General features: G+C 40.0%; 1 protein-coding gene across 4 annotated transcripts; it reads right to left on the minus strand.

The window, feature by feature from the left end:
* Positions 1-590: 590 nt before the first annotated feature.
* Positions 591-20,732, minus strand: rp1l1a (rp1 like 1a). 4 transcript variants are annotated; one of them, XM_030156068.1, is made up of 9 exons: positions 20,506-20,732; positions 12,733-12,985; positions 12,143-12,535; positions 11,779-12,043; positions 7,198-11,690; positions 6,315-6,698; positions 5,778-6,269; positions 4,660-5,682; positions 591-2,505 (listed from the first exon to the last, which is right to left on the minus strand). In XM_030156068.1, the coding sequence occupies exons 2-9, from the start codon at positions 12,964-12,966 to the stop codon at positions 2,059-2,061; spliced, it is 7,731 nt and encodes a 2,576-aa protein (XP_030011928.1). In that variant the 5' UTR covers positions 12,967-12,985; positions 20,506-20,732; the 3' UTR covers positions 591-2,058. The 4 variants fall into 4 exon arrangements, with proteins under 4 accessions (XP_030011928.1, XP_030011919.1, XP_030011901.1 ...); XM_030156059.1 differs by having other exon boundaries at positions 5,778-6,698; positions 7,198-9,748; positions 9,779-11,690; positions 20,506-20,731; XM_030156041.1 differs by having other exon boundaries at positions 5,778-6,698; positions 20,506-20,731.
* Positions 20,733-21,451: the final 719 nt, after the last annotated feature.

Raw genomic sequence — 21,451 nt, forward strand, 5'->3', positions numbered from 1 at the left:
TATACACTGGAAAAAATCAAAATCTTACCAAATGTATTTTTCTCATTTCTAGTCAAAATATCTCATCACACTTAAAATAAGACATAATCACCTAAAGAGGAACTTTTCAGTGAGATATAAAAGCTTATTTTTAGACAAGAGATCTTGAAAATCTTATTTCAAAAAATCTTACCAAGATAATTTTTTACTTGTTCCTCTGGCAGATTTTTTTTTTGCTTGAACGAAGCAAAAAAAAAAAAAAATTGAATTAAGCAAAAAAAAAAAAGTTTGCAGATATTGCTAAAAGATTTGCAGTAACACATTGGTAAACGAAGCTCCATTATAGTTTTATGATGTGTTGCTATCATCATTTTTGTCTTTAAAATGGTACGATTTATCAGAATCAACATCTGATATGTTTCTATGTTGTGTTGCAAATACAGTATGGGTTTATGAGATTTGCCAATCATTATATTTATTTCTATATCTTTTTTTTTTTCTTTACAGATTCCAAACTTTTTTGGAAAGGTGGTTGTAGAATGATCAGTCTATCCATACATAAGCCAGCTGAACCTGCCTATTGTGCATTTATGGTAAAACAATACCATGTATTCAGCATCTGGTACATTTATTATATTTACAACATTATTACATTCATATATTCATTTTCTGAAGGTACATGATATTGGTTATGTCACAGACTGACGGACAGCCAACCAGATGAACAGCAGCATAGGCACACACTCCCTTCACCACAAGCAGGAGGCTTTTTACAAACTAAGCAATAAGAGAAAAACATATTTTTCTTTGTTTACAGTTGTGAACATACACCTGCAGTCCAGCTTACTCAGCTTGGTTTGGTTTTGTGAGAGAAAATACACCTCGATGGTTTATTTTCTAGTGTTTGAAGAGCAGGTTTGTTTGATTCCGGTCTCTTTAACAGACTTTTGAGAGAGAAGAAATGAAAGCTAGCCACTTAACCATGATTCCCCCTCTGTTTGTGTCCTTCCACCCTGGAATATCCATGGATACAGTAAGGCATCAGTAACACGCTTCACGCTGTCGTTCCACATAGATGGTTATGCAAACCTCACTTGAATGAACAGCATGTAACATGTACCTAAGAAAAGCTCTTTCAAGCAGGTAACAGACAGTCGCCTCGGGTCGTTTAACGTAGATATGGATGCGTGTAAGAACCAAAAAGTGTTTGTTCTCACAGTTAACGCTCAGTGTCATGTTTGTGCTCGGTTGTGCAAGTCTTTTCACAGGGTTTCTATTATTAGTCATACAGGTAGAGTACATTGAGCTATGTAATCACAAGATCCAGTTGCTGAAAGAACACATCACATTGTAAGATAAATACATTCTGAGGTAAAATTATACATCACAGAACGCAAAAATCCCAAAAGAATAAAATATTCAAATGTAGATGATTATTTCAAATAAATATAATGGTCAATTTTCAAGTAACTTAAGGTGATCAGATTACAAGACTGAGCTAAAGAGGTTGTAGATTTAGATATGTAGTTAAGTAATATCTAGGCCCTGACCTTTTTTTAAGTAGCACAACTGTCCAAAGCCCTGAGAATCCAGATTCCCCCTAATGAGACATGTCCATAACACAAAAAACTGATGGATACATAAATCAATGACTGCTATTCCCATCCTGCCTAACAACACTGAAACAGTCTAACATTACTTTGAGGTAAATGGTATATTTAATGGCTATATGATAAACATTTATTACCTAAATGTTGTTTTGTTGTCACAAAAATATACCTTATTCATCCATATATAGTACAGAAATACACATATCTCTTCATATATTCAGTGTACTTCACAAATATACAAATTAACATTGCAAATGGAATTTATATCATAAAATAAGATAATGTCATGGTTTCAAGTTTCTAGAATAATGGGACTTCGTCAGTCACTCTCACGCTGGATTGTGAGTGATAAAGTGCTTCAAGTGTATTTTTGTGTCGGTTACAGTTTTTTAAACCGACATAAATAAAAAAAATGTACTTGTGAAGTCTCCAAAAGACTTGTGGGAACACCACGCCTCGTCTCTGAAAGTTACATGTCAGAGTGGTCCAGTTTGACGTCGCTCTCCTTGGGTTTGCGGCGCTGGACTCTGCCTGGTGACCGGCTCCTCCTCTGGCCTGCACCACCAGTGGACGCCATTTTGGGCACTTCTATAGTGTCGACGGGGTTTGGAGGTGAATCAGCGTCAACGTCCTCCAAAGAGCCGGGCTGGGACTCCACAGATGTTTTGGTGAACTGATGGAGGAGAGCACCGTTCTCTTTTCGATCTGTATCCGTCTTCAATTCCTTAACGGCATCTTTGACCACCTCATCTTCATCATCTCCATCTGCTCCACCCTCTTTGTCGCCCTCATTTCCCGTGGTTCCACCACCCTCATGTCCTGATTCATCTGCGCTGGTGTTACTCGGAAGTCTGTCGGTGTCTGAATCTTCGGCATCTCCCTCCTCTCCCTCAGTTGCTGGAGTGTCCTCTAAATCCTGAGGGTTAAACAATAAATGATCTTTTAGAGATTCAAGAAGCTGCTAAGTTTCAGGAATTACAGGTCAGACTTGTAGAAAATATCTAAATGTCCACTTTGCAGAAGATTGCACTACTTTTAAGCAGTTGGTTAGTGACATCCATGAGTTGAAACCCTGTGTTGCTTCTAAACAAAACAGATTTATTCAGTCCACCTAATAGGATAGCAAGATTATCCATCCCCACAGGCTTAGGTTAGGTTGCCATGGGTCAGATTCTTCTTTAAGGTAGACTTTAACCCTGTGGTCATGTTCAGGTCCTTACAATTAAAGAAAATTCAAACATAAACACTTTGTCCCGAGTCTAAATTATTTTAGGCCTGTATGATATGAGGGAAATGTGCAGGGTTAGTATAGCAATTATAATAAATTAAGAACGAGCTTTAGTCGGTTCTATTTCAAGTGTTTCTGAAGGAAACTAGACCTCGGCACCTCCTCCTGGCTCTATATTTTATCAGAATTTTTATTTGATTATACATACAAGAGCTACTACATTTAAAAAGACTGCAGCCAATACGATGTGTAGAGAGCTTAGTCCCACCCTTTCCAGTTCTTCCTGTGGGACCTTATTGTGTATTGTAGTCAGTGGTAAGAGAGGAGTATTTTTTTGATTGAGTTATGCATCAATTTAAAAGATTTTTTTTTTTTTTTTTACAAGTGAATAAAATCAATTTGTTGTAAAATTGCATCAATACAAAGATTACTAAGTTGTGATGTCCTTGTAAATGTGTCTCTCTTGTCTGTTTAAATCGTTTGAGGATCTGTCTGCAGCTTCAACATGACCAGACTTCTTGTTTTCATCTCTTTAAATAGCTTTTCACCTCCTTTATGAAGATTAAGGTAAAATATATCAAGATAATGGCTGTTTTTGTGTCGGTGACGTGTCTTTACTATCTTTTCCACAAAGCATGACTTTCTCAGCTTGTAAAATTATCTTTTAAATTGACAGACATCATCAACATGTGTAAATGAATCATTCACCATTACCTGCAGTTCATGTTTTCCATAGTAAGGTCTCATAGAACACAACAAAAGGGGCGGTACTTTGTCTCTATATAGGACATGTAGCCTCAGTAGCTAATGTGCCAAATATCTCCAAGGTTAGGCTTTTAAGAAACACTATTGTGAAACGTTCTTTTCATACACTAGAAAAAAATCAAAACCTTACCAAGCGTATTTTTCTCATTTCTAGTCAAAATATCTCATCACATTTAAAATAAGACAAAATCACCTAAAGAGTAACTTTTTAGTGAGATATAAGAACTTATTTTTAGACAATAGATCTTGAAAATCTTATTTCAAGAAATCTTGCCATGATAATTTTCACTTGTTCTATTGGCAGATTTTTTTTTTTGCTTAATTCAAGATTTTTTTTGTTTAATTCAAGCAAAAAAAAAAAATTGCCAATGGAACAAGTGAAAATTATCATGGTAAGATTTCTTGAAATAAGATTTTCAAGATCTATTGTCTAAAAATAAGTTCTTATATCTCACTAAAAAGTTACTGTTTAGGTGATTATGTCTTATTTTATATTATCTTATATTTCTATTTTGGTTTTAATTTTTCTTCTGTACAGCACTTTGGTCCACTGCAGTTGTTTTAAAGTGCTTTACAAATAAAGTTGGATTGGATTATTTTAAGTGTGATGAGATATTTTGACTAGAAATGAAAAAAATACACTTGGTAAGATTTAGATTTTTTTCCAGTGTAATCTGCCATTTTTCTCCTCATTTCTGCCTAACTTGAGGGTAGATTTGATCTTGTTGAATGCATAGCCCATGTATCCAGTGGTTCACTATAGGTCAAATGTTTGCATTAACGATTTTTCTTTTTTGTCTCATGTCTTGGGATGTGTTTACTGTACATGCTAATACTGTGATGATGGTGAAAATACATTTTGGGATCAATACTAGATCTAAAGTGAGTACAGTTCAGCTTTTTTGGCTTTGGGCTTTCAGTTAAGTGATGAAGATTGAGGCATCTCCTTGACAACGGGCCAACCTCAGTGCACTATTGTGGAAAAACCTCTTAAGTGGTACTTCACTTTATGAACTCTATTTGGCAACATTTCAGTTTGACTCTCTTTTCTAACTTAAGAGTCCTATGTGTGTTTACCTGTGGTGAGGCTCTCTCCTCCCCTGACGCCTCCCCTCCTTTCTCTTCTTCGTGTGACTCTCCCTCTGTGGTGTCATCATCCCCGTCACCTTCATCCTCATCTTCTGCCTCAGCTGATGCACTGACATTTCCTCCCACCGCTGCTGATTCTTCATTCGCTGCCATTTTTGTCTCTCCAGAGGCCTCCTTTGCTTCTTCTTCTTCCTCTTCTCCGCTTTCCTTCTTGGTTGTCTCCTCTTCTGACTTTTCTTCCTCCTCCTCCTTTTCATCATCATCACCTTCTTCATTTTCAGATGTCTCCCCTTCATTTCCTCTTGTTTCTTTTGCAGTATCTTTGTCACTCTCATCTTCTTCTCCTGTTCCTGTCTCTCCATCATCATCTCCAGTCTCATCTTCTCCTGTATCTCCTTCATCCTCTGCATTCGCCCCCTCTTCTTCACCTCCTCGCTCGTCATCATCACCTGTGTTGCTGCTGCTCTCCTCAGCTTCTTCCTCCTCGTCTGCTTTGTCGCTGTCCTCATTTCTAGCACACTGGCACTGGCATTCTACCTCTTCCTCTCCTTCTTCCTCTTCATCATTTTCTTCTACAGCTTCTCCCCCCTCTTGTACCTTTGCTTTCTCTTCCTCTTCTTTCTCTTCATCCTCCTCTGGGATAGGTTCTTCTAACACTATATCAGGTTTGATGTCCTCCTTGGTTTCCTCCTCCTCCTCTTCCTCTTGCACAACCCCCAAACTCCTTACCTCCTCCTCTTCCACGGGCGTGCTTTCACCTTCCTCCTCTGTAGGTTGTGACAAAGCTGGAGTACATGGCATTTTCTTTAGCTGAAGTATCTTGAGGAGGTCAAACTCCATCATTATCGGTGCTTCAACTTCAGGTTTTTTAAGTGGTCGAGCAGCCATTTTTTTGCGGACACAGGCATCACAGGGGCAGTACTCATCGTCACTGCGCTGGTCGCTGAACTCGCCTGTCATGTCTTCGTCGCTGAAGGAATCTGCAGTTTTTGCTGACTGGTTTTTCATAACCTGGAAAAGAAAGCAAATGTTTATCTGCAGTCAAAAGCAAAAAGAAAAAAAATCAGCTGAAGCAGATTTGTACATGTAGAATTACTTCATCTTACCTTTAAAAGTCTGCGCCGCTTTTCAGTCATTGTAGAGTCCCTGGAGAGGTTCGCTCCTTGTGGTGGCCTCGGTGTCCTCCCCCCTTTCCCAGCTCGGCTCTGGATCTTCTTCATCTCACGCTGTATGCTGGCCTGAATGCGCCGGTTTACCTCATCCCTCAGCTCAGAGATCATCGTGTTCAGGATGAGGCTGTCGTCCAGGTCCCAGCGAACTTTAAACTCGGCCATAGCGTTCGTGTAGTGATTCATGAACTGTTTCTCAAGCTTTTTGAGCAGCTGCATGACCCATACCGGATCAGGGTCTTGGGATATGCGTTTGGTCAGCGGCGCTCTTAGGACAGTTGGGGGTGTGTCTGAGCTGGAATCCTCAGGAGTCTCATGCTCATTATCAGAGGGGGATTTGGAGCTGTCGTTGGCTGAACTCTTGTCGGATGACGAGGGGTTTTCAGTTGCTTTTGGGCTATCTAGACTTGGTGGAACCGAACTCTGTTGCTCCTCTGGTGTGTCAGTCTTTGCTTCCTCCATGTTCTGAACGGCCTCACCCACAGTTCCTCCCTCCTTTAAAACCTTCCCTGCCTCCTCATCTTCATGTGATGAATCTGCCTGTTTTGGGGGTGTTTCTTCTCCTCCCCGATTTTCATTCTCCTTCCCAGATCCACCTGAGCCACTACTCATGCCAACCCCAGATGAAGACCTTGGAGGACTAACTTGGTCTGTACCAACATCCTTGGTTTGTATATTACGGGGTTCAGCGAGCCACAGGGACTGAAGGATGGCCATTATATCACTGTACTGTTGTTGTTGATTCTTATGGGCATCATAGCCGGAGCTTACTGTAGGTTCAATGAGCTGAAGCTGAGATAGACAGTCCAAGAGCCCTTTGGCTGATGTACTTAGTCTGCGACCATAAACTGGAGACACCTAGAAAATTATTCAGAGAATACCAGTTAGATACATGACAGATTCTGCACATGTTTATTTTTACGTGTAGCTTTATGTGTTACTAAAACAGGAAAGGAGTCAACCAATATACTTTTTTTATAGCTGATTTTTGACATTTAGAACTAATTTACAGTACATACGCTGTAAAAATAGAGTAACTTCAACACAAAAGTTTGTTTACGTTTAAGTGTGTCAAATCAAATCAGAAACATACAATTCACCAATATTTAAAGTTAGTTTTCACAGTGAATGGGGCACCACTGTTGGTTTTCAGAGCCAAAGAACCACTTTATTAAATTCATATCTTACCTGATAATTATAATTATGAGTAACTTACAGTTTTTCTCTAGAGTATTTCTTGATATTTTTGCATATTCAGGCACAAAAGTATTGTTACAAACATTCAAAAAGTATGATGGCAACAATTTATTCTATCCTGAACTTTGGTATTTATTTATTTTTTTTAACTTTAGCTTACCTCAGGCATGCTTCGACACCTCCCCATTGATGAGCCCAGTAGAACTTTCATCACAGCAGCTGAAGAGTGCCAACTCCTGGGCAGAGTCTCACCACCTTGCAGAGTGTTTGGTTGAACAGAAGACCCTGTTGCATTAGCTGGAGGTGCCTCTGAACTCTCCTCCTCCTCCATTGCATCACATTCATCTGACTTCTCTTTCTCTCCTTCATCCTCCTCCTCCTCCTTGTCTTTCTCGAGTTCAGGTTTCTCGTCTTCCTTTCCAACATCTTCTCCAGATTTCTTTTCTTCCTCATTCAGCTCATCACTGAATGCGAGCATGCTGCTGTTAGTAGGAATGCTCCTCAGCCAGTCACTGACTACTTCATTGGGGGATGCATTGGGCAGACAAAAGGGTGTCAGTTGCACCTTCTCTTTTTTGTTTCTTTGACTCTTTCCACTCTTCTCACTCTTGGACTTGCTGGCTTTTGACTGTTGGCTGTTTGGACGTCCAGCTGCGATTCTGTCCTTGAGTAAATCAGCTGCAGACAAAGAGTGAGACAGAATACTTTCACTACTTGTGTCCACTTTGCTGCTGGGTCTGGAGTTGTGTACTGGACATGGGCTTGAGGAATTAACTGGGATTTCTTTCTTCCTAGAAGCTGCTGACTCAGGCCTGAGGCAACATGGGCTTTTGGTGCGAACACTGGCCGCCTTGTTGTCTGTGAGATCTACTTCCTCTTTGGCTTCATTAGTTGGTGTACTGGAAGCCTGGTTCTGACATTCACCAGTTCCTGATTCTCTGGACGGTGTTGCACTATTTTTAGGTGATTTGCTCCTAACACGAGCCTTTGCTGACGATGCTGCAGTAGACCCAGACTTCACACTTCCTTTATCAATTGAAGTGGTGCTACCATCTTGCTCTACAGGTTTACTAGTAACCACTGGAGGAGCTGCTTTGACACTGCACTTACATAAAGATTTGTTGGACTTACTGCTTTTAGCAGAATGATTGCTTTTAGCTGAAACTTCACTGGGCGCTCTGTTTGTTGTATGTTCTTTCACATCTTCATCTTCATGACCTCCTGGTGTTTTAATAGTTGGAATATCTAAAGCAGGTGGATTTTGAGACAAACTACTTTTATTGCCATTACTGTTGGATGTCTGAGACATGGCAGACCCTGTTTTCTGTCTTTCTTCATTAATTACTTCCTCTGTGCTTTTGTTGACATCAGGTGTTACTGTTTTTGATTTGCTCTCATCAGCATTTGCACAAGATTCACTGTCTGACTCTGCTGTCTCTGGGTCTGCTGGTAGCCCAAGAGAGACAGATCCGGATGAGTTTCGACTCAGTGGTTGTTCAGTGCCTCCTGACTCTCTCCTTTGCCTTTTGGATGAAGATGAATGAATGCTGGCTGCTCGCTCAGACACTGCCTCTTCCATGCTTTCCTTCTTCACTTTATCAAGTCCTGAACCTGCTCCACAGTGACACTTAGACCTGCTTGATTTAGCAGATTTGGCAGAGGCTGTTGAATGAACTGACAAAACGCTGGACCCTCTTGTTTCTCCAGTACCAGGTGACAGCTGTTGGGACTGAGAACTGCCAGGAGGACCTGGTGATTTGGGTGAACGAGCCCGCCTGGGGGAAAGTGTTTGGTTAGAAGCTCTGCTTTTAGGTACATTATCTTCCACCACGTTTTCAGCAGCTTCAGTTGTTCCATTAAGGTTGGAAGCTGATGAAATGGATTTTTCTGATTTGGCTGATACAGCACTCTGTGGTCTCTCTGTTGTCTCATTTCCTTCATCACCCCCATTTAGTGTTTTAATGGTCACAACATTTGTTGATTTATTTGATGATTTGGATGTTACAGACATGGCACTGGCCACCCGCTCATTATTTTCCTCTTCATTTCCATTCACCTCTACTGAAGGTTCACCAGCCTCAGTTGAAATTGAAGTTGCTGCTGGAGTGTGGTTTGTTTTCTGGGGTTTGGTGGACTTGGCAGAAGTGTGTGATGTCCCTGACATAGCACTAGAGGTTCTGCTACGGTCAGATTTGCCTTTTGCTGGAGAAGCCACTCTTGAACTCTTTTTTGTCTGGTTAGACTGAACAGACAAAGCACTGCCAGCCCTGATGTGAGCTTCTTCACTATTGTCTCCCATGTCAGAACTTGCCTCGGTGTTGCCATTACAGTTTGACTTGGTAGACTTAATAGATTTAACCGACTTGGCAGACATTTGACTTGCTGCCCTGTCTTCTGCATCTCCTCTGGTATCCGACCTGGGGGAAAGTGTCCTTTCCGCAGCTTTGTTGGACTTAAGGGATTTATTAGACTGGGCAGATATATTGGACTTAACTGACATGGCACTTGCTGTCCTATCCTGTGCTTCTGGTCCCTCCTCCTTTCCTACTACAATTTCAGCTGCAGCCTCAATACCTGGTGATGCTGCTCTGGCACAATTGCTACAAGAGGACTTGTGAGATGTTTTGGACTGCGCTGAAACCTCTGATTTGGTTGATTTCACTGATTTGGCAGACAGAGCACTAGCAGGTCTTTCTTCCTTGGCAGATGCATTAGATTTAACAGAGAGGACACTTGATGCCCTTCCATTTGTTTCATCCTCTTCAACCCCTGCACTGTTGTTGGACTTGTGAGATTTGACTGAAGCACCAGATTTGACTGACAAGGAGCTGACTGCTCTCTCCAAAACATTCTCCCCGTCTGCTTCCTCCCGTTTTTTAATATCAGGAGTATTAGCTGTGGCACTGTAGTTTGATTTTTTAGTCTTGGTTGACAGGTTGGACTGAGCTGACATGGCGCTCTGGCTTCTGTTATCCACATTTTCAGCGGTTACACAAGTAGTACCCTTACAGCCAGACTTATGAGATCTGCTGGACCTGTGGCTTTTGGCTGAGGCAGCACTTGGAGTTCTTTCTTCCTCCTGCCCCACTGGCTCAGGAGTAGATCTGGCACTAGAAGCTCTGCCCTCTATTCCATTTGATATTGCAGAGATGCGCCCATGGTTAGTGACATTTGACTTGTTGGATTGTGTTGACTGATCAGATGCATCTGAACCATCATTGTCACTGCCTTCTTTGGTGTTTTCTTGATTGAGAAGAGTGGCGCCGGGCTTTGGCAAGAGTCGACTGGAGTGATGGGACCTCTGTGATGCTCTACTGTTGGAATTACGGGAGACTACACGTTTGCAACCTCCACAATTAGGGCATACACTTGTCCCTGCTGAAATTCCAGAGCGTCCAGATAAGCCGCTAACAACCCTCTTTACGTCTTCAGTCTCATCATCTGCTTTGGTAGATTTGTGTGAGGCTCTGCTTATTTTGGACTGAGCGCTGGAAGCCCGATTCATCGTACCTGCTCCAGCTGTTGATCGTGGGGTAGCTGCTCCACCTTGACAAGCAGATTCAGCTCTACTTTCACTCTTAATATCCAGCTTATTGTGTTCGGTTGAGTGGATGGACCCTGCTGAGACATTACTTGTTGGCTTGTCATTCACATGACTCTGGGAAGTTGGGGTTGGTGATGGTTCATTTCTTTGACAACATTGTGAAGCACTTGGTGGCAGGTCATCCTCCTCATCGTCTTGGTCCTCTTTTAGAGTTTGCAGGATACGTGAAGAACTACTGACTGCCGACATGGGCCGCCCCTCCTCTTCTTCCCCCATGACCTCATCCTCACATGACTTTCCACTCTGAGGTCGTGAGGTGTTATCCACAGTGATCACTTCACTCCGGCTGCAGCACCTGCTCACCTTACAGACCTCTATGTGAGTGTCTCCATCCTGCTCTACCTCCACTCTGTGTTCAACTTGCTCTGTGACACACATTTCCTCCTGAACCAGCTGGCTCTGTTCTGAACCTGAAACTTCTCCACAGTTGGTGAGCTTTGCTCTGCAACGCACCACCCTCCTGGAATTACACGATGAAGAGGAACTAGAGGAGTGTGAATGTCTCATTATAGTGTGGGTTTGGCTGGATCCATGTGGAGGGGGGACAGGCTGTTTATGGCTGTGTGCTGGGTTTTCCCATAAGTCATACTGCTGCACCTGTCTCTGGTAACAGCAGGGGCAATGATTTCCTTCAAGTGCACACTGCAGAGTCTGGCTGGAGAAACCCACACCCTCTGGATCAAAGGACGCTGAGTCAGGGTCTGAGCAGCTTTCTGATTGGCCCTGCTGCAGGAAATGAGGATGGTCCTGGCTCAGGGGGCAACAGTCATTGGGTAAAGGAGGCGATTTTTTAATCTGAGTGGACCACTGCAGGGTCTCGTCATTTTGGAGGTGAAAACGCACCCTCATCTCCAGTGATAGGCTGCCGTCTTTATTGACCAGCACACGTTTTTCAATGTCATCATTCATAATTGCTGTTTTGGCTTGAGACAGGGCACTGATGCCATTTCCATATGATTTCTCTGAAGACAGGGAGAAGCGGGCCGAGCGGTTTGAAGAGTCAGAACGAGGGTGAATGATGCTCTTTTTGGTTTCAAGGCCAAAATTAACTGAAAGTAGAGATAGAAAAGAGAGTTAAGGCAGCATAGTAAATGTTTGGAGTTTTAAACATTTTGTGAATATCCTCCCGGAACCTACCGTTTTTCTTACTCTCATGACCTTCGCTGTACTCGCTGGCTCTGGATTGAGCTCCATGAGGTGGTGATCTTGTTCCTTGAGTAGCAGGAGATCTGGCCCCATTTCCAGGAGTCCTGGGGCCAAGTCCAGGAGATTTACTGCTCAGACCGGGAAGTTTCTCCTCTGAACTCTTCCTAATGAAATTTACCAACACTGGACTAAAGGCTTCCCGTCCAACACACACCAACACACCCGGACATGTCATCAGGCTCTGCACACTGTCGATCTGGAAACAAGCCCAGGATCATTAGTATTGATTTATCAGGGCTAATGTGCAGTACAAAGCACATTAATAATTCATTTTAAATCCAACATCACTCCTTACCTTACGTCCTTCCACAGTGTACAGCTTGCGGACATGAAACTGCATTACCTCCGACGCCTCCTCCAGAAATGCTCTTAGACTTCTGGTTGATCTCCTGCTCAGCACTATGCTCTTCCTTATGCTTGGCTCACCGTTCTTTACAAGCAGGATCCGCCGGTGCCTATGTGATAAATAGCCTGGTGGTGTAGCAGATGAAGCATCGGGCCTCTGGGGCCTCCGGCTATGGTAGTACCAGATGCTGGGCCGTTTGGTGGCTAGATCCATGTTGATTGGCTTAGCCTGGCGCCTGTCAGAGCAGAGGTAGCAGCCTCCGTCTTGGAGCTGCTCCAGCTGTTTGATGGTGTGTGTTCCACGGGGGGTGGTCACCGTCCGCACACCAAACGGCAGGGGCACCTGTATTTAAATAGACAGATATGTTGAACTGTATCTGTGTCTCCAAATCAATTATTTTACCAAAAGAAAAGCATGCTGCCTCCCACGATAGATGAAATTTTTCAGATCAAAAGCTAAAGTTATATTAGAAAACATGATATAAAAAAGCTGCATCTGTCAGCTTCAAAAGACATGTCTGTGAGGCCTTTCTCACTGACCTTTTGGGAAAGGTCATCCAGCAGCGCATCAAAGCATTTGAAGCTACGTTTGTGGATGGCCATCCTAACACCCCCAAACTGGCTGTCGCCGCTTTTGTAGAAGGTGATCCGCTTGGCCGGGGCAGCTCTGGTCACATGGGTGAGTCGTGAGTTGGAGGAGTAAGGTGGGGGATGGGGAGAGGCATGCTTAGATGGGGGCTGAGGGTCCCACACCCCTTCCTGGACTGAATGCATGCTGTGTTTTCACATATACCTAAAAACACAAAAAAGCACAAGGCTTAACAGTTGACCAGTAGGAAAGTAGTTTTAAAAAAAGTGGAGAATCACCCTTTAATCACACAACACCATGGTATAATTCAAGTGAGAAATCTTAAAAGGATTTTCAGTTGGTGTTTTTGTAACTAGCAAATCATTCTTCCATTTCCCAATAAGATTGCTTGATATGGATATGGATTCAGCAGACGGCATCAACTACAAACGCCAAAACATATGAGATGTTAAATTACTTCCTGGACAAACTTTAAGGTCCTGCTTTCCTGCAACTGAATTAGCAAAAATGACTTTAAGTTGACAGTTTCCACAAGATTTCTTTGTCATTTTTGTTCAGTGCTGAAATCTTGCATCTCTAACTCTGATACAATATGCTTATTGTCCACATGGATTTGTTTTGGGCTGAGTTGTGCTCTGTTTATTTATTACCATGACTAAAGCTACAATAATTAAGTAAAAGCAACAATCAGTAAATAAAAGCAATTGTGATTCATATATATGCAGACTTTTAGAGACAATTGTACGGACTGTAAAGAACATATTCACATCCTATAAGAAAAATTGAAACATTGAAAGCATTGCACACATTCACAGTTTACAGATGTTTAAAACAGCTTCCTACAGGCTTCTATATTTAGTGTTGCCTGTCACACACCCAGAAATCTGGGGTGGACATGAAAAGTTTCTGCCCTGCTTCTCTACAGCAAACCTAGGCCGACTTGTATAAAGCACAGCATGTAATTCACTGTTATTTAACGTCACAATTTATAAATGCAATTCTCATGTGCAACAAAGTGCAAAAACATATTTTTTCACTATGTGTAGAATAGCACACAGGCCTGTCTTTATATTTTATACTTGGAATGATGTGATAGATGTAGATGATAGATATTCACTGTATTGTAAATCTGGTGACTTTCAAAGCTGAACATCCATAAAGGTCAATGTTATCAGGACTCTAAAGGGGCTTTTAGACTACTCTTAGCTATAGGCAGTATCAACGTGACACTTCCTAATCCTCCTACTGCCTTGTCTTCCTGTACCTTACACCAAATATATCCCTCCATCCACTTTCTTTTATATCTGGGTGAAATTGAATCAGTTTAAACTTGATTTACATTCCTAGATTTTTTTAAAAGGAGCAAATTGTTGGAGACCGAGTGTTTTGTAAATCAGTCCTGACAGTCTTTTTTTCACTTTCTTAGAAAATAACAGACTGACATAATTTATTTTAGTTGAGGATCGAGGATTGTTCAGAAGGAAAAACACTTTTACCACATTGAAAGTCAGAGTAAATGTCTACTTGTATAATTAATAATCCAGGCTTCCGGACCTGCTGAAAAAGCTGCACAGGTTAAGAACTCAGCTTAAAATTATTTTCCCCTACTGTGGCCTGAATAGGCAACTTAATCCAGCTTCATGTAAGGTTACAGTTTCTCGCTCATACCTAAATGCCTATACTCAAGTGAAAATCACATCCAATTGTAATTTGATTCAACTTCTTAAAGTTTAGGAGCCACAAAGATGCATTTTTGGGGAGCTTTAAGCAGAAACCACACCGTCGGCAGGGCATTATAACACCACAAGTTCCACACACTAGCAGTTTCTACAAAACAGGAACAAAATACAACATATTTCGTGCTCTAAATTTAACAAATTAATAAAATCCAAGCAATATATAATGGTTTAACAAGGATGCATGCTATTTAACACCGGTTACTCACATTTTCAAGAAACATGGTCCAAGGAGGTGTGAAAAAAGATGGAGGGAAATCTGTTTCTATGCTCTCAAGGTCCAGCCAGCTTAAACTAACAGTTTGAACCATAAGAGTGTCTCCCCGCTGTTTGAGTCATATACTGAAGTACAGCAGAGTCCCTGATTCCACAGCTCTCAAGGTAAAATGGCAGTCAGTAATCGGGCAAACAGACAAGGGAGGGGGTGGATGGAGAGAGGAGAAGCAAAGAGACAGAAGGGGGGGGGGGGGCTAAGGATAGAACGAAAAGCCTGCTTAAGAAGATGTCTGAGTGTGTGTGCGAAGGAGGGAGAAGGAGGGGGGTTGCTATGGTGAGGCCAAGATGGTAGCGAGGCAAGTAGTGCTCTTGACCTGCAGAAGACAGCGCTGGCTAATTTGTTATACTGATGGATTCTTTGCCAACAGCTGGATGGGAATTACCTTTTAGTTTAGCAGCCAGCCAAATATATGAAAAACACTCCTACAGTTTTATTAAATAAAGCTCATAGATCATCATAACTCTGCTTGTCTGTTTGTCACCATATGTGTGTCCTCTTGTCAAGGTGAGGTACGCAACTGCCTTGACATGCAAATTTCTTCCTCTCTCTCTCTCTTTTGGTGTCCTTCGCACACATGAACCTCCAATAGGGAAGGATTTTAATTACAGTCAAATCTATCTGACAGCAGGGGGTAGAGCACAGGGTGTTTACAAGTCATAGAAAACACCAACCACTCCGTTTGTCTCCCTTTTTGTCTTCCTGTGTTCAAGAAAACTGCTTATTATTGCTGAAATAGTTAAAGATAAGTTATACTTGGAGGCAAGAAGGAGGCAAATTTAAGTTATTCCTAAATGCGTGGCTGTAAAGAGGTAAAGCGAAACTTCGGAAGTGACTCTAAAACCCTCTAATATGGCACTGATTTAATAATGCTTTAATTAAAGCTGACCTGAACTTTGTAGTGACATAATCTGGGACATAAAGACAGAAAGAGAGATCCCCAGTGGTAACAGCGAGTGTTGCATCCTTTGTCACTGGTAGAAAAAAGTAGTGAAATTTCTTAAAATACACAATTAAAAGTAGTAAAAGTAGTGCATTTTCCCCTTTATACTTACAATACTGTTCAGTAGTCTTAGGGCACTATTAGGTGTATTGTTTTACCAAGCTATAATGACCAAAAATATGCATCTCTGTCTTTGTCATCAAGATACACTGATATAAAAGATATAAAAAAAGAAAAAAAAAAAAAAAAACTTTAAAGATTTTTGTCCTGATGAAAAATTTGTGTAGTTTTCATCAGGGTAAAACATTTTTGTATCAAGGTGCATTTGACGTTTTTGTAGCTGTTGCCTGTTCTTTGTACACTGAACATTGATTTTTTTTTTTTTTTTTCTACGGTATTTTTTTTTTTGCTTTTCCTGTTTTCATTTATTCTTTTCCTGACCAGATTCCTTCTTACATACATTTTGACACAGTGCAGCACCAGCTAATAATGTTTTTATTTTTATTTTTTTCTGTCAAAACACAAGAATTTATTTTAAAAAGTCTGTAAAAAAAAAAAAAAAAAAGGAAAAAATACCAAAGTATGTCATGTGACCTCCCTTTGTACTTAATATGTCTAATATATCTAGGCCCTAATCTGCTGTTTTTTCATTTAAGACATGTCTAATAGTTTAGACAACTTTTTTTCATAGGGAATATTGGTTGCAATAACTCCTGACTCTTGCCTTGTTTTTGTGTGTGTTGTGCATGTATTTGTTCACACACTTCCTGTATATTCTTGTTTCTTCATAAAGAGACAGCATAAATAAATAAATAAATATGAATGTGCTTTTTACAACCCTGCAAAAACACCCTAAAGTAGCCAAAGACATTTGCACTGTACTGGAAGGTAATATATTTAATTATTGCCGGTAAATTAAGGTATAAACAGGTTGATCGATTCATGAAGTAGAACTTATATTATATTTACTTGCTGTTGAGAAGAGATAAACAGTACCAGCGGGGCATTTTACAAACTAATGATATCAGCAAAACTTGGCTCTGATAGTGTTAAGAGCTAAAATCAGAACTGGGATAACATATTTAACAGTAGCAACTAAAAAAAAAAAGAATATCAACTACAACTAGAATCACCTTGATCTGTTAAATTAGGTCCACATTACCTTTCAGATTTACTATCTTTTTTGATATATCTGCTCATTTAATGTCTTTTATTTTTGTGGTTGTGAAATTCTTGAAAGGAAGAATAATATACTGTAGTGATAACTAATAACTATTTAAATTACAGTACAAAAAAAATCTGATTTTCAAATATATGACATTTCCCATGCCTTACTTTGACTTAGATGTTTATTTCAGTAGAGGCAATTTTTAGTATTCAAAGCCTGTTAATTCTCTATTTTTTTGAAGGTTGAAATAAAAAAAAAAAAACCCAACCTCTGTTAGCAGAGGTGTAATCCAGGGTAAACAGGGTACACAGAGTATACCCACTTATTTTTCAGTCAGCATTGGGTATACCCATTTCTAAATCCCCCTGATGTGCACCATTCAGTAGTATCTGAGCCAAATTGCCGATTTTTTCCCCCTAGGATGGTGAAGCCATGACCCGCCCTACTCTGCCTCTAATTGGCTATTATTATTGGCTCACTCTTTTGGGTAAACTAGAGTAATCTGACATGTCACTGTTTCTAAAACAGCGTTTTTCTGGACTTAAAAAAAAAAAAAGAAGCAAAAAATTTAGAGTATACCGACTTCTCCAGGGACCACCACACCACTGTCTGTTAGATGGAATATTCAGTTTATCGTTTTTCCCATGAACTAATTATGTGTCGTGTGTAATATGTAATTCTGTATAAAACTGTATCTGCACAGTCAATAGCAGGACCTTATACACCCACACAGATGTTTGCTATTATTCTGTTAATTATTTCTCTGCTCATGTTGAAGTGGATTGAAGTGATATTGTGGGAAAAAAAAAAGGGTTCACATAAACATGTTATTTTTGCAGAGGACATTTTAACCCAACAATGGATAATAACATTAATGGTGAATGAGCTTATTAGTGTTATTTACAACACCTGCATGAGCAATACCATGAAAACTAACTCTGGGTGTTTTTTTTTCCACTTAAGTGTCCTCAGAACATACTGTATATGTGCCTATGCTAAGATGTACATTTTGTTCTGTGGTTGCATATTGGACGACCTTCAGGTGAGAATCTGCTTGTTTTCTTCACCACTTCCAGCTCCCATCAAGCCATGCCAGCATTTTGTTTTTTCTACGTGTGAGGGACATCTCTGTATGAAGTGTGACAAGCTATTTTCCAAGACTTTATCCTGTGATTCTCTCTTTCTCACTTCAAAATTTTGCAAGAAAAAAAAAAAAAAAGGAAGTTTGAATTATAGCCAGGAGGGGACACGACACATTTTCATGAAGATAATGATCGAGTGAAAAGGCCTGTGTGATGGATAGAGTGAGTGAAAAGCCTTTTAATAAATGTTCAAGAGTTAAAAGGACAATAAACAATCTGAAAGCTGCATTATGCAAGAATTTTTCATGGACTCTCATTCTAATGCTCAAGGTTTTCCAACAATATCTTGTAGAAGGATCTATTCACGCAGTAACTCTTTTCTTTGGCTTCTACATGTTAACCCATAAAGACCCAAACATCCACCATCGACCAAAATCATTTACTGTTGTAAAATGTTTAATAACTTCTGAACCACTAAACCTATAAATAAATGTAAATAATTGGTGTAAAAAAACAGTTTGTCATCTTTTCATGGTTGTCAGATATGACCCATTTGGACGTTCAGTGGCTCCATAGTGAACATGGAAACACCGTCATCTTCTACAACATTGATTCACCAGTAAAACCCATGGAGTTGGATCAATGACAGTGTATGGAGACATGTTTTATGTTCAGTTAATGGTATATTTTACCGAAAAAGTCGCTTTTTCTTGATTTTTTTTTTTTCTGTTTTGACATAACTGCGTTAATCTGAGCTTTTATGAGCATCTACAGGGTGTCCCATAAGTCTCCATACATAGGAAAAATAAACGTTTCTTGACATAAACCATTTTTATTTATATAATATGCTCTATATGACTGCCATTTTGTCGGGAACACATTTCAATGCGTGTCCTCCACTGCTGAAGAACTATAAAGAAGAAATATAAAGAAATACATGTTAGAACCATATGTATTATGTCTCCTATGTATGGAGACTTATGGGACACCCTGTACATGATCAGTGAATTGAATGTAGGAAAAAACCTGATTTTCCCTGAAAAAACACCAAATAAAGAAGATAATACTATAATAAATGCTGATAAATCACTTAAGAAAGGTTAAATCAAGAGGAAAAAATAATTTGGGATCTGCCACAAAAGTAGTGCTGGGTCTTTATGGGTTAAACACCATGCCTTGAACAAAGAAAACCCTCTTCCAATACACTGTTTTTGACCAAATCAAACAATATTCCCACTAATGAACTTGAAAATTTGAGGAACACTTTCACTAAGATAATAATTATTAGTCAAAATGCAGGGTATATAGTTACATAATTTAGATTTATGTAACACCCATTTAATCAATTTAGATCCACTTCACAGCTTTAATGAGAGACAGGGAAAACAGAGGTGTTTGTGTGGGTGGCCCTAGGGAATTCTGGGTAGACAGGAAGTTATGGATGAGTAGCTTGTGCTGACAGGAGCCAGGCAGTGAAACCAGCTGCAGCTGCTCTGTGGAAAAAGACCTGCTGTTAACAGGTATCATCACTTTCCTGATGTTAGACGACAGGCAGACACACTTTACTGAACTGATGTTTGGTTTAATATTAATCTGAACTTTGCAAAGCAGGGCATTTGGAAGAAAACAGTTATTGGCCATGATTGATTATTGATTTAATATTAAGATTTTTATGATTTTCATGTAGTAAAATGTATGAACGTAAGAATATTATATAGAGTAATGACCAAACAGGTAATAAAATGAAATGAAATAAGAGGATTTTTTTTTTGACTGCATTTTATTTCTAATGCCTCTGTTGGAATATACATCATCTATAAATTCTATATTTGATTTAACCCTAAACTTAAAGGCATTTTGACACAGTTTTGCACTGTTATTTTTAAAGTTGAAGAATTATTTTTCCCTGCAAATATGTATTTATTTCCTGAATTACAAATAATCAGCATCAATCTATGTGTAATATGCAGAGAGATGTATTTACGTTTTGTGTGGAAAGACTATTATTTGCATAAGATTGTTGAAACTTGCAGTCAAATTATATAAGTAAATGAAGGTTTTAATACCTATGTCTTTTTTTCCAATGGAGAATAAAACTCCTTATTCTGTCATTGTTCAAAACAGACAGAATAGGGACATTCCTACATCCACAAGTGACTTGAGTGGAAGAAGCTGCACTGGAGAGATTATAGTATGATGCTGGCCTATTTTTGGAGGTCCATACTTCTTAATAACTGTCCAATCCCTCATGCTCCCTGTCCACCACTTATCCTATAAGCAGGTGTGTGACTCACCTCAGCATATTCCTCACAACTGGATCACACACATAGAGACACATAAAATGCATGGATTTACACTAAAATATGTGGAAATGCATACACAACTTATAGGCTATGTGCTGACTCAAGGACACCACAACACAACCAGATACAGATGGATATAAAAATGACACAATGCATGCACACAAGACAAATGCAGAACTTATAGATGTATATAAACACAGACTGGATCCACTACTTACCCTGTAGGTCTAATATGCAGATTCCAGAGGCGCATATTTATGAAGCAACAGGAGTTTAGAGAACCACGTCCGTCTTATCAATAAATGCATATAGATAGTCGATTAAAGAAAAAACAATTAAAACATTTTTTATAGGTGCCAAACTCCAATCGAGACGCGCCCACAGGTGCGGACCAGGGTCTGGACCGCTCCGCATCAGCCAGAGTTGCGCTGCGCGTCCAGTTTCCCTCAGAGATCGCAGATAAGAGGCGCACGTTTAGGCATGCGTAAAGTCCGCAGGTACAGGCCGGAAGTAGGTGATTTACATTTCAAAATGAATGCGTCTAATGCGCATGCTGTCGCCTGAGATTTCATGGAGATCACATTAGAAGCAGAAATGTTTTACCTCAGGGACTAAAGAAGCTGCAAAGAGATTTTTTATTTAATGTAATAATGTCTTTTTTTTCTCTTCCCTGTATATGAAGTTGGCCATTGTGCGTAAAATTCACCGTTTTTATTTCAAAACTCTCAGCCGGAAATCACAGTGTGTATCACAACGTCTTGATGTCCATTATCTATACATTAAACAACCATCTTATTGATATTTCTTGGGGAACAGGATGATTCGTAGGCCCACGTAAGTAGAGAAGGGAAAGAAGGAGGGAGAGAGGAGGGGGAGTGGGATTCATGTGAAAGAGGATTAGAGATGCTGAGCCATCTGTGGCCCTGACTGATAAGCCTGGTTACATGTCAGATCAGTTACCAGACTTGGTGTTCTCTAACAAAGTAACAAACACATGGTCTACACCCTCTGACATTTAGGAATCAGACGCTGAAATCAATTATCATGTAGCAGTTTTAGAATATTATAAAAGTGAGGGAGCAGTTTAAGACTAAATTGTATTCTCTTACTTGTTTATTTAACATATACATCAACATATAACATATCTAAATTACTAAATGTTTG

Source organism: Sphaeramia orbicularis, chromosome 2, assembly GCF_902148855.1.
Source record: "Sphaeramia orbicularis chromosome 2, fSphaOr1.1, whole genome shotgun sequence".
Lineage (NCBI taxonomy): Eukaryota > Metazoa > Chordata > Actinopteri > Kurtiformes > Apogonidae > Sphaeramia > Sphaeramia orbicularis.